This window comes from Blennius ocellaris (assembly GCF_963422515.1).
Source record: "Blennius ocellaris genome assembly, chromosome: 15".
In the NCBI taxonomy this organism is placed as follows: Eukaryota; Metazoa; Chordata; class Actinopteri; order Blenniiformes; family Blenniidae; genus Blennius; species Blennius ocellaris.
The window spans coordinates 18,102,897-18,114,445 of record NC_137664.1 but is presented as its reverse complement, the minus strand read 5'-3'; the positions used below and the strand labels follow the sequence as shown (position 1 = coordinate 18,114,445).

General features: G+C 40.9%; 1 protein-coding gene across 1 annotated transcript; it reads left to right on the top strand.

The window, feature by feature from the left end:
• Positions 1-332: 332 nt before the first annotated feature.
• Positions 333-9,792, top strand: LOC308140111 (transmembrane protein 230-like). The gene is made up of 4 exons (XM_080509782.1): positions 333-440; positions 3,803-3,917; positions 4,133-4,255; positions 8,409-9,792. Exons 2-4 carry the CDS (start codon positions 3,816-3,818, stop codon positions 8,547-8,549), a joined length of 366 nt encoding a protein of 121 aa, XP_080365908.1. The 5' UTR covers positions 333-440; positions 3,803-3,815; the 3' UTR covers positions 8,550-9,792.
• Positions 9,793-11,549: the final 1,757 nt, after the last annotated feature.

Below are 11,549 nucleotides of genomic sequence, written 5' to 3'. Positions count from 1 at the left end.
GTGTGAGCAAGCGGTGGCTCTGGAGACCCATGTGGCTCTTTGGCTCTGAAGGTTCCACTAAATTATATATAAACAACCATTTAATCGTATTTTCATTCTATTTACACACACGAGTCATTTTCAAAATTACTTTATCTCTTGGATAAAATGCTAAAATGATTAGTTTCTAAAAGGGATTAAAAAAAATCTTAACTGGGGGGTATTAAGATGTTTATAAAAGAGAAAAAAAGAAGTAATAATCTAGTTTACGATGCTCCTACCTTCCTCATTGTCTATAATAACCAGCTGCAAACAGACTGTAGAGAAGTCTGAGCAGCACGCGCCCTGTGCGCATGCGCAGGAGTATAGAGGAAGTTGACGTAGTTTCTAATCAATGAAAACAACGAGACCGAGCTCCAACTACTGTTTACCGCATGCTGTTGCCAAACCCCGGAGTTCAGGTAAGAGGGGAGCAGGAGGGGAAGGAGCGGCTGTCAAACCAATGTAGCCACGTACGGCTGTTTCCAGCTTGTACAGTTTTAACTTCCAGGAGGCTAATGCTGCAGCTAATTAGCTAACGTCAGTTATGACGTACGGAGCAGATTAACTCTTCATTTTATCCGCAACGTCGTCTTTGTTTATACATGCTCCTCTTTCTGTGCATGGGCGTGTAGATAAGTGAAGGTTTGCTCTAAACTGCGTGCGTTTCACTTTATTAGGTACAGTTGTGCAGGTATATTTGATCTAATGCAACGTCAGTTCAGTTTTTACAGCGTTTGTGAAGCTCAGATCAGGGGTGTTGGAGTGTTATAAAGGTTCCCTAAAGTCCCAGCTTTTACATAAAGAGGCGTACCTGTTAAGTGCATTGTGTTATGTGGTGAAACTTACTCCCTGTTCCATAAATGAGGCGGTTTTTCGCCTCTTTAAATGTACAATTTATTCTCCATGGGGTATCTTAAGTATCCCACAATGAATCGCAGTAAGCTGTGCCCCTTCAATGATTACTAACTCAGTTCCCTTTACAATCGTGCATTATATTCAAAGGAAAAACTGTGTGCTCCCACTATGTGTTCCATTACAGGAGTGAGTTATTTTGGACACGGACGTGGTCTCATTAACATTCCTTTTGGTTTGTGCTGAATCCACAGTGTCCTCCTGTTGCAGGAAGAGCTGTAACTTCCACAACCTGAGGCTCCCTTCAGCACAGGCATCTCTGACAAGTCGATGTGACAGCTGTCAGCACAATAACAGGATGTTTGTGAATGCTCTTCCATACTGTGTTCAAGCAGGAACAACTGTTTTTATTCATGGTTTTGCTTCCCCTTTGGGGGGTTCAAGTGTAAGGCTGCACTGAGTCAAAAGTCTCCACAAAAAGAAATACAAACTCAGGACTTGTGCAGGAGGAGATCACACATGTTTGCACTCCTACTCCTTTGAGTCCCCTCGTGGCAGATCAGTTCTGGTGTGTTTGTTTATTGTTTTCTGTGTGTGTACATGTAGTGAGTCAGGGATAGTCTTTTGAAATTTAGGAGCACTTTTTCTTTTTTGCTAAGATATACTTTTCTGTGGGAAATGAAAACGAGAAGCCATGTCTTTTGAAGAGCAACAAGTGATTATATCAGTTTCTCTCGGCAGAAATAACATTTGAAATGATTTCTCCGCCAGAAGGTTGAGACCTGATTGTGCGGGGAATCAAGTGATTTACTCCGTCTCTGCTTTGAGCGGTCTTTGTACAAACGCAGCGGGATCAAGAAGGTTGCCCAGACCTTCCAGCAGACATCATATTTCACCAATTAACACTTTACACAAAGCCTCTCAGTGACCTTGTTTTCCTTGAGCGTTAACAGAGAACTGTTCTGTTTACACTCTCGAGCAGAGCTGGAATGAGAAGACCGAATGAGTCATGAGATGTTTTCCTCACTAATCTCTCAGTCTTTCTTTCTTGCTACTCAAAGGTGCACCGTGGCTTTATTTGAAAACTCATGCATGCTCATTCCAGAGGGTGAAGTCTCACTGCATTTTATCAGTGGATATGAATTTAACAGCTTTGGTCGAGTTAAAGTTCCCGAGTCCCACATGGATTTTTGGTATTTTACTGGTTGCATGAGGCCATTGCTGAGTGTTGTAGGTTGATGGGGACTTACATTATTGTAATATTTCATATCTGTCATTTATTTCAGGATATTTTTGTCTAAAAAAGTGAAAGAAAAAAAAAACCCTCTTTGACCCCCTGTACAGAGCCAGGCTGCATGTGTTATACATTCATTTTTTCGAGGGGCTTTTACTGAAGTGGCCGCCTGGTACTTCCATGACTAAAATGGAAGAAAAGCACTTGTTATGCTTCATTTCTGAAGCATGAAATTTGTTGGCGCTGCAGTTGAGAATATTCTGCACCGATTTGAATAACATCAATGTCAATGAGTCCTGGGGCTTGTTTCACGAAGCAGGTTTTGGGACAAATTTCGACTTGCACTCCTCAAGGTAAAGGGAAAGATAAAGGAACTCAAGCTCCGAGCTGAGACTCTTGATGTGGATAATAACTGATGCAGTCACTGGGCGAATGCATGTTGAAGAAAATGGGAATGCTATCACCTGGTCTCACACCAAATGACCTCAAGGTCAAGGTGAACGTTATTATGGCAGAGGGGCAATTTGTGGTATAGCCAGCAGTAAAACACAGGCGTAAATGACAGTGTTCATACAGCAGGCACATCTATCAACCTCTTTACTTGTGTTACCAGGCCAAGGCCGGTCGGAAAACAGAGGATGGCTGCAGTCAGACGTTGTTTTTTGCCCGAGCCTGTTATCAGGGGTCGTGTTTTGCATGAATCACTCATGAAGTTCAGTGTATTCGATGCAATTTTGTTGTAAAAAATCGTGTCAAACTTAGGCGTGTTTCGTGCACCTCTGTTACTTTCCAGCTGCTGAACAGTTTTGAACATGAGCGAGTCAGGGCGGCGATCGGACGGAGAAAAGACCCCTCATGTTGTTGCAAGAGGACGACTCATCGAGTATTAAATTCACTGGCCATTATTTTTAGTAAAGGCTGTCAGACATTCAGCCCTTGTGGTATTTTTCTTTCCATCCATCCACTCCTGTTGCTTCCTCGTCTTTGGTCGGGTTGCAGACAGACTTGACCTGAGGTCTGCAACCTGGAGCTCCTCGGTTCCTCTGTAGCAGCTCACTGAAGCTTTCACAGAATGCTATACGAAAGGTGAAATAGCTAAAATCCTGGAAAAAGGGAAAAACTAAAAATAAAAATCTCAAAATGTTCTAACCACTCTTCATTGTTGTGTGAGTGCTTGTAGGAATGATTAACCATGTAAAGCACTTTGGGGGCAGCTCAAGTGCTATATAAGTGAAATCCATTGACAGCCAACACAAATAAAATGCCTTTTTTTCCCTTGTAAATATGAATCTATAGAGTTTTTAGTAAATATGTACATAAAGAACTACAGGGGTATGAATGAGTGGTGGTTGAGTATAAAAAAAGCTTTGCTTTTTCCTACTTCTTTTTGCATATGTTGGGCCATTCATTATTTTATATTATTTATTCATTTATTTTGTTATATGTTGCTTATTTTTTTTATTTGCTTTGCTATCTTGTTTGTTTAGTTTTTTTTAGTTTTATTTATTTATTTTGTTGTTTCCACATGTCCAAAGCAAACTTTTAAATCAAACCAAATCATTTTGAATGGTTGGCCATGCTTTGCTGCTCCAGGCGAGTTTTATTTCTCAAACCACATCATGACCCTTTATGTTCAATTACTGTCAAAAGTGTTTAGCTTTCCACGGCCTCTCAGAACTGTTCTTTCCCCGACAGCTTCTCGGCCAAAATGAAGACGACAAGAAGCAATTTGTCAGCGACCGGGATGTCCAATAACAAGGTGAAATACTCTCGTCTCGCTGCTGATGAAGACGGCTACATAGACTTACAGGTGAGTGACGTCTTGTCGTCACAGGATATTAACATCACTTCTTCTGTTGTCTTGCCGAAGCAAGAATATGAGCTGTGTTAGAGTGTTCTGTCTGAGTTTAAGAGGCTGCGTATTAAGCTAAAAGTGAGGATATTTTTTTGGAGGGGGGGGGGGGGGGGGGGGGTGTAACACTGTTAATTTCATTATAATAAACTCTGTGTTTTAACACTTGACAGTTCAAGAAGAGTCCACCAAAGGTCCCGTACAAGGCGATCGCTCTGGCTATATTCCTGTTCCTCGTGGGGTCTCTGCTCATCGTCTTCGGGGCCCTTCTTCTCTCTGGAACCATTAAAGTTGAGGTGAGTTGAATCAGTAAAATTGGCTTGAATGAAGTTTTTAATTGGGTTCAGACTGAAACACTATCTCGTCTTCTGTTCCTGCTCACCGTGGTGGGTTGTTGTTTGTTGTTGTTGTTGTTCCCTCCCTGTAGTGTTTTGCTTCATTGGAGCTGACAGTAAATACTCTTGTCAGGTTCGTTCACAGAATGAAACTCTGAAACTGTGTTTGCGACACAGATTCTTCCTCCTAAGCCTCCTGTCTGCTCTGAGCATAATTCCCCACTTAAAAGATAGATTTCGCTTTCTATTGCCTCTGTGTATGAAGCAGTGAGGCTTTGTGTTCCTGTTTTGTTTCGATGGATTCACATTGTGCCTGCGAACAACTCTGAAGTGGAGCATCTCTAACATTTCAGGACGGTGGAAGAGTGAGACTGTAGTAGTTCGGTAAAGTTTGGTCAGCTCTTCTGTTCACTTCGGGCATTTGGAATTAGATGGCCCCTGTGCACCTTATTAGATAAAGAACCTTTTGGATTTCTCTTAAAAACTAGACCTATGCGAGATAAACATGTGAACTTGGTGACTGCGATATTTAATGACCTCTTCCAATTGACAATAAAATTTAATGATCTTAAAACAATCTCTTTTAATGAGAAAAACACTGTCAAGTACTGAATTGAGCAAAACATACATGGCAGACGAGAGAAAAAGCATGAGATTTGGGGGTTTTGGAGGGTCTGGATACCTGGGGAAACCCTGCTTTAAACATATGATAATATGTTAAATTCTGCATGGACAGAAGCAGCAAGACAATTTATCCTCGACGTAATAAAATCTACAACCTTTTAATTAAACGATCAGCAATTAGGGTAGACAGGTCTGTTAATCTCTTTAAACAGTCATTTGTTGGTTTATTAGGTTCTCAAGAGTAATAAAAATATTTCTGTGTGTTATAATGAAGGATTGTGGGTGATACCCAGCTCCAATTCTGACACATATTCAGAGAGCCAGCACCCCCCCCCCACCCCTTGGAAAAAAAATTATGCTCAAGCAGCAATTAAAACACCCACTCTACTGTTAATCTCGTCCTCAAACGGTTGGAATTGAACAGCTGTCCTGACATTTTATCGTCCAGCTGCCAGTTTTCTGCTGCGGTATTGTTTCTTTCCTGGCCGTGATGCTTTTGTACCTGAATTCAGCTATTGATTCAGATATTTTATAGCCTGCAGCGTCCACTCCGATGGATTCCCAGTGTTTAGTTTCTGCTTCCCGAAATTCTCCACACCAAGTGGGAGCGAACAGAACTGGCATATCCTATATTTGTCATCGTCAGTAGGAGGTTTATATGAATAGAGTTTTGTCTTTTTTTTTTAATTGTCTTTTTTTTTTTCCCCCTCTCCTTCCAGTCTGCTGATTGTATTTTCAGAAAATCTGATCTGACATGAAGGCAGCATCGGAGCGTTTTGAGCCGTCTGCAGCGCTCACCAATTAGCCCACGCATGTTAAAGTAGCATGTCTGATCCTGCAAGGTTCAGGCAGGAGATAAAAGGGGAACGGAGAACAAACGGGCCCTTTTGCGTGAAGTAGAAAGAGTGTTGTGTGAAAACAAAGCGCTTTAATTGTTTGGTTCGTGTGTGCATTTGGTTTTTCTTGTCAACTGCAAACATGTCATGGCTCTCAGTGAAAGCTTTGAAATCCTTCATGACGGGCAATAAAAAAAAAAAAAAAAAAAAGATAATGAAGGGGGTTAAAAAACCCCGTTTGTTCTCCAGCGACGCTGCTGGTGATGATCGCCGGCACACAGGGGTGGAAATAGTTTTTAAACCAGAATCAATCATACGTGCTGCACCGCCCCCAGCATGCACTGCGGCGCATCTCAAATATGACGAGGAATGGGCCGCTTCAGAAACCATCTGTGCTCCGCTCCATCAAGCAAACACATCTGGTGTCACCAAGGTTTCCTACCTGCAGCCGCTACCCCTGACCCCCAATGCAATCATATCCCCTTGTGGAATAACTGGTCTACTAAACCCACAGACGTATAAACCAACAAAATGGACATGAGAACCGAGTCTGATTGTGCGTGCAAATGTGTGAATGTGACCGACATGGGGCAAAGTGGAAAAAAAAAAAAAATGCATTGTATTTTTAAAAGTCCATTGACTTTAAATGAGATTTTTATAGGCTGGTTGTGAAGCATGGCATCCACAGTGTGGCGTTTGCAAAGAAATACCAGCTAATGAATTTCTTGGATGGAAGCTAAAGAAGCAGAGTAACTAAAAGGGGGCGTTTCAGCGGCGGGGGGGGGGGGGGGGAGAAAAGTGTTTCATGTGCTCGCTGGGTTGGGGGGGGGGGCTCATCCTCCTCCGCTTTGAAAACCCCAGCAGTTGAAATTGAAATTATTTTATTTGCCACATATACTCACAGCAGTACAGTTAAATGTGTCGTGTGTGTGCGTGCGTGCGTGTGCGCAGCATCGCATTACACAGGGGGGGTGTTCTGGGTTTAAAGACCCTCCTTATGTAACCACAGTACTGAGATCGATTCACACATCCTCCCCTTTTCCTCTCCCCAATGAACACGAGCTTCACAAATAGGCAGTTTCTGTAGTTTCCAAAATTATTGAACAGAATTGTAATTTTTTTTCTGTATAATTAAAAAAATAAAGTGCATGAGTTTTACCATAGGCATTAATATTCATACCCTTCGCTGATATTTAGTTGCAGAAACTTGACACTGCTGGTCTGACACTCTTTAATTGTGACACGAACTAATGCCAAGGATTTCACGTGGATTCAGTTATGGACTCGTAAAACTGCCCTTCTCGTCTGCTAAATGTGACATTTGGTTCATTATCCAGCTGAAAGACTCGGGACCTTCACCTCAGATTAAGCTTTCTGAAACGTCTCGGTAATTGTCAAATTTCATCATTTCTTTTTTTTATATTTGACTCCTTTTCCGTGCTTTACAGTACGTGGGCTGTATATATGGAGGTCCATTATCAAACAGCCTTGCATTTCCAAAGAGCTATACTTGGATATGAATTAGAGTATTGTTGTACATTTCTGACTCTTGTTGTAGCCATTAGTTGTCCCCTTTCCCTGGCTCATTGAGCTCTACGGGATGTGGAGTGTTCAGTACATGCTGGAAGCAGCACTCCCAACATTTTAACGGCTCAGCCTGAGCCGTTTCTATCCTGCTGCACATCCAAGACTTGGTGAACTATTCCGTACCCATTCAATCAGGGATTTCCAGTTATCTGATGATTACCTTGCAGCCACCGGACCTGTTCAGCCTATTGATAATAGTTTGTCGAGCTTTGCACAACCTGCAGTTTTCATACAAACAACAGATTGAATGTTGCTCCATTCAGCTCAGGTAGTTTCTGATTTAATAACGTGGTCGTCATCCAAAGGGTGAGGGTAATTGTGACTATTGTGTATCTGAATCGTTTGGTTTTGTTCAAATCAACTTGGACCTTTTATGCATTCCCAGGTTATGCAGTATTGGCTTCATTTGCATTTCCTTGGAATGATATTGCGGCCGTCGAGCCTCTGAGCAGCAGTTATGTAAAGAACTAAGGGTCATTTTCCTCATTCTTACTCACCAAATGAACACAAGGTGAGTTTATAGGCTGTTTTCTGCATAATGATTTTCTATCAGACTGTAAAACCCAGTTGAATAGATCAAACTGGGGCCACACAGCAGTGCATTTTTAGATGTACACAAGACTGCCATCTGGTGGCCGAGCACGACACATGACGTTGGAGGTGGATTGGAGGCTGCCTTTGCCTCCTGGTGGTTTCCTGCTGCGTTTAGGGTGATTTACATGAGCCGACCTCAGACAGATGAATGAAGTCGTCACGTCTGCACGCCTCCTCGACTCCCTTTTCATTCCGAGGGTGTTTAGTTTGTGCTGGCAGGCAAGTGCTGAGATAAGAGTGTTAAAGCGTGATGAGTACATCGGTCTTTAATGTATAGGGCTGTGATGACACCCCCAGCAACTCATCAGTGGACGCAGTGTCCCTCTTTACGATGTTTATCTACATGTGTTAAAAGGGCAAACCGGCGAGCACAGCAGAGTGATTAAGCGAGCTTGTAAAGCCTTCGGCACAAAGTCACATCAGCCTGCAACCTCATCACAGCTTCTGAACGCCTTTTCTCTCTTTCTCTTCAGCATCCCGACCGAACCATTCCCGTCATCATCATAGGGCTGCTGGTTTTCCTGCCCGGATTCTACCATCTGAGGATCGCCTACTACGCAGCCAAGGGATACCGGGGCTACTCCTACGACGACATCCCAGACTTTGGCGACTGAGTTCTAAGACGGCCGCGGATTGTCTTCTGATGCCAGACGGTGTTTCCTGAGGCGGCTGCTGTTTACTTTGTCAACGCATGTAGCAAAACACTAAGAAAAACAAAAAAGAGAAGCTCGATCTCTGTTCTCCAACAGAGGCCTTTGTTTGTCCAGCTGGATGTTGTTGCTGATTTCTTTTTTGTGTGCGTTTTCTGCTGTATTACTTTCCATAGTTCATGTATGCAATTTTATACCAAGGACACTGAGTATAGAACGTCAGGCCAGCTATTTCCCTGCAACTATACTGCAATAGTTCTATAATACTTCACACCATATATTTCACTAATGAATATTTAGAAAGCAAACCAGCGAATCTCAGCCCATCCTGTCCCGCAGTATGGCCCGGCACCTCAAGATGGTGTGACGAGTCACTTTGAACTGCTGTCCTCAGTTCACCAGGAGAAGCAACTAGTATCAACTCTGCTTGATGGAACTGTGAACAAGAGGCCGGATGTCTTTACAGCTACTTATAATACGTCACACCAGCAAAACTATGGAAGCAGAGCTCTCACCAACATGATTCTTAAATGGTTTCAGAGTGAAGTTAAGAGATCCATTAGCTTCTGCACTCTCCATGTTGCAATACCAGTTTTCACCACAAGATGGTGGAATTAGTAATTCCAGCATATTTAAAGTGGCGGTTGTCAAGAAAACGTTAAACATGACAATCACTGGAGGGGAAAAAAAATTATACTTTGAAGGAAGATGGTGTGCTACCGTGGTTTTTGTAGCTGCCCCGTCGGTAACATACTGTACTTTATTATAAAAAACTAAACATGAATGAGTCTTTAGAAATGCCTTTAGTTTACGACTAGAATCCATGACTGGACATATTTGTGATTTCGCACTGCAGCTTTACAATCTTTCTTAAATGAAATCATCTATATTAAATAGAGAAAAGTTCTACTGAATGACTGATTACTTTGTATATTTTTGAACGAGGTGTTACTGTTTCCGAGCATTGCTTTGGTTTTACATGTTTAAGGTATTTTTACAAAACAAGAGGAGGAACTCGGGAGAGTTTGGTTTTCCTGCTGTATTTACACTTGCACTTAAATGAGAATGTGATGGCAGAAGATTGTGAATCAAACTGATCAGGGTTTGAGTCGCAATGGCCCGGACATTTTATACATGAAACTTTAGATAAAGTGTATAGTAAGAGAGTTCTTTCTCTTTCATTATCCCATTAAAGCAATTTCATTTGTGTTTGTGCATCTCTGCTCTGTTGCTATTGAGTGTATTAATATATCACTTTGCTCTCTGTTGCATGTCCAGAGCTTAAAACTAGAAAGCTGGTTTAATATAGTTAATAGTCCCTTCTGCTGATGGGATGAGATTTCTTATAGGGCCCTCTCCATCGGGGATTTACTTAGAAAAGAAATTGAATAGCATTATTTTGACCATTGCCTTCATAAAATAACATTTCACCCAATTCAGATGCTGAAAACCAACATAAGAATTAGATGTCTCCATGTTTAATACACAATGTTATATTTTCTGATATGCATGTTTGATGAGATACAACTTTATTGTCATCAGTGAAATGTTTAGTCGAGGAAAATGAGCAGTAAACTGCAGTTCAATGTGCGAGAATGCTACGTTTTGATGCATTAACAGTAATTTAAAGAGGAAGGTGGAAAATTAACTGAATGTGATAAAGGGGTGAAAAGCGAATAGCATCGTGACTGACCATTAAAAGCAGGAAAACTGTAAAAGTAAAGGATAAACAGATATTAAATGTAAAACATCTTACAGTTCAATGACAAGACGACTCCAATTTTGCATGAATTATAGATAGCAGTTAAAAAATATTGTAGTTTCTGTAAACGACAGAAAACGTTTTCATTTGCAATATTTTAATTTAAATTATATTTGAAAATTGGAAATAAACAGTCAAGTTTGAACATATAAAATGTCTCATAGCCCTCCCTAAAAAGAGAACCCACACGGGGATGTATTGGTCTTAACATTATTTTTAATAATGAATAAAGTCATAAACATAACATAACTTATTGAAAGGTCTATATTTTAAATTTAATATGAATAAATGAAAAAAATTTGTTCTTTGTAGTTGCAGCTTTTAAGTAATGAAACTAACAGGCATACATCATAAGGTCAGATGGCAAATTTTGAAAAAGTTTTAAACCTTCCAGACTTACATGAGGTTTTTAGCTAAAGACGTACAAGGTTGAAATATTCCTAAAAGAGTTATTTCAGTGTTTTTTAGAGGTAGAAATACATTCAATTGATATATTCTTAATGAAATGTCATCAAGTCAACAGTTAGTGGCTGAATCTTTTTAAAGATGCATAAAACAAATATAAACACAACATTGCACAATTCTTTAATAGACTAAAAGTATATACATGTTTATATCTTAAGCAAAAACTTGATTCCGCTGTGGAAAAATTTATAAGTACAAGTTATTTAATGAAAACTGTTCGGTAATGTTTTTTTTCCCTCTCTTTTATCCACTTTCTAAAATCGTTCTATGGACCGGAGTTGATATTCTGGTGGCCAGTTGTGGCCCACGGGTCTTATGTGTGACACCCATGCCACTGAAAAAATGTTTTAATAGGGCGTATTTAGCTAAAATGTGAAGGATTCATATTTGTAGCCGTTTTAAGTATCTGTTCCAAGAAACGGTCTCTGTGCGTCATGACGCACGGAGCTTCTCTCCTTTAAATTAACCTGTCAACATTTTACAATCTAAAATTGTATATTTCAAGTATATTGTGATTTTAAAAGAGTAACTTTATAACTTTATTAACTATAACTAAATTCTGCTTTGCAACATGAGGTGAAGGACACCCTCTGGTGGTTACGACTCCTCCGGTGACACCGGTGGGGGGGAGGGTTTGAGGGGCAGTTCAGCGTGTGTGTGTGTGTGTGTGTGTGTGTGTGTGTGTGTGTGTGTGTGTGTGTGTGTGTGTGTGTGTGTGTGTGTGTGTGTGTGTGTGT

What these genes read in the sequence shown, in the direction of transcription:
- LOC308140111 (XM_080509782.1), top strand. Translation starts at nt 3,816, where the DNA reads ATGAAGACGACAAGAAGCAATTTGTCAGCGACCGGGATGTCCAATAAC. An exon ending in ACGGCTACATAGACTTACAG is followed by an intron (nt 3,918 to 4,132) that starts GTGAGTGACGTC and finishes AACACTTGACAG; the next exon opens with TTCAAGAAGAGTCCACCAAA. An exon ending in CTGGAACCATTAAAGTTGAG is followed by an intron (nt 4,256 to 8,408) that starts GTGAGTTGAATC and finishes CTTTCTCTTCAG; the next exon opens with CATCCCGACCGAACCATTCC.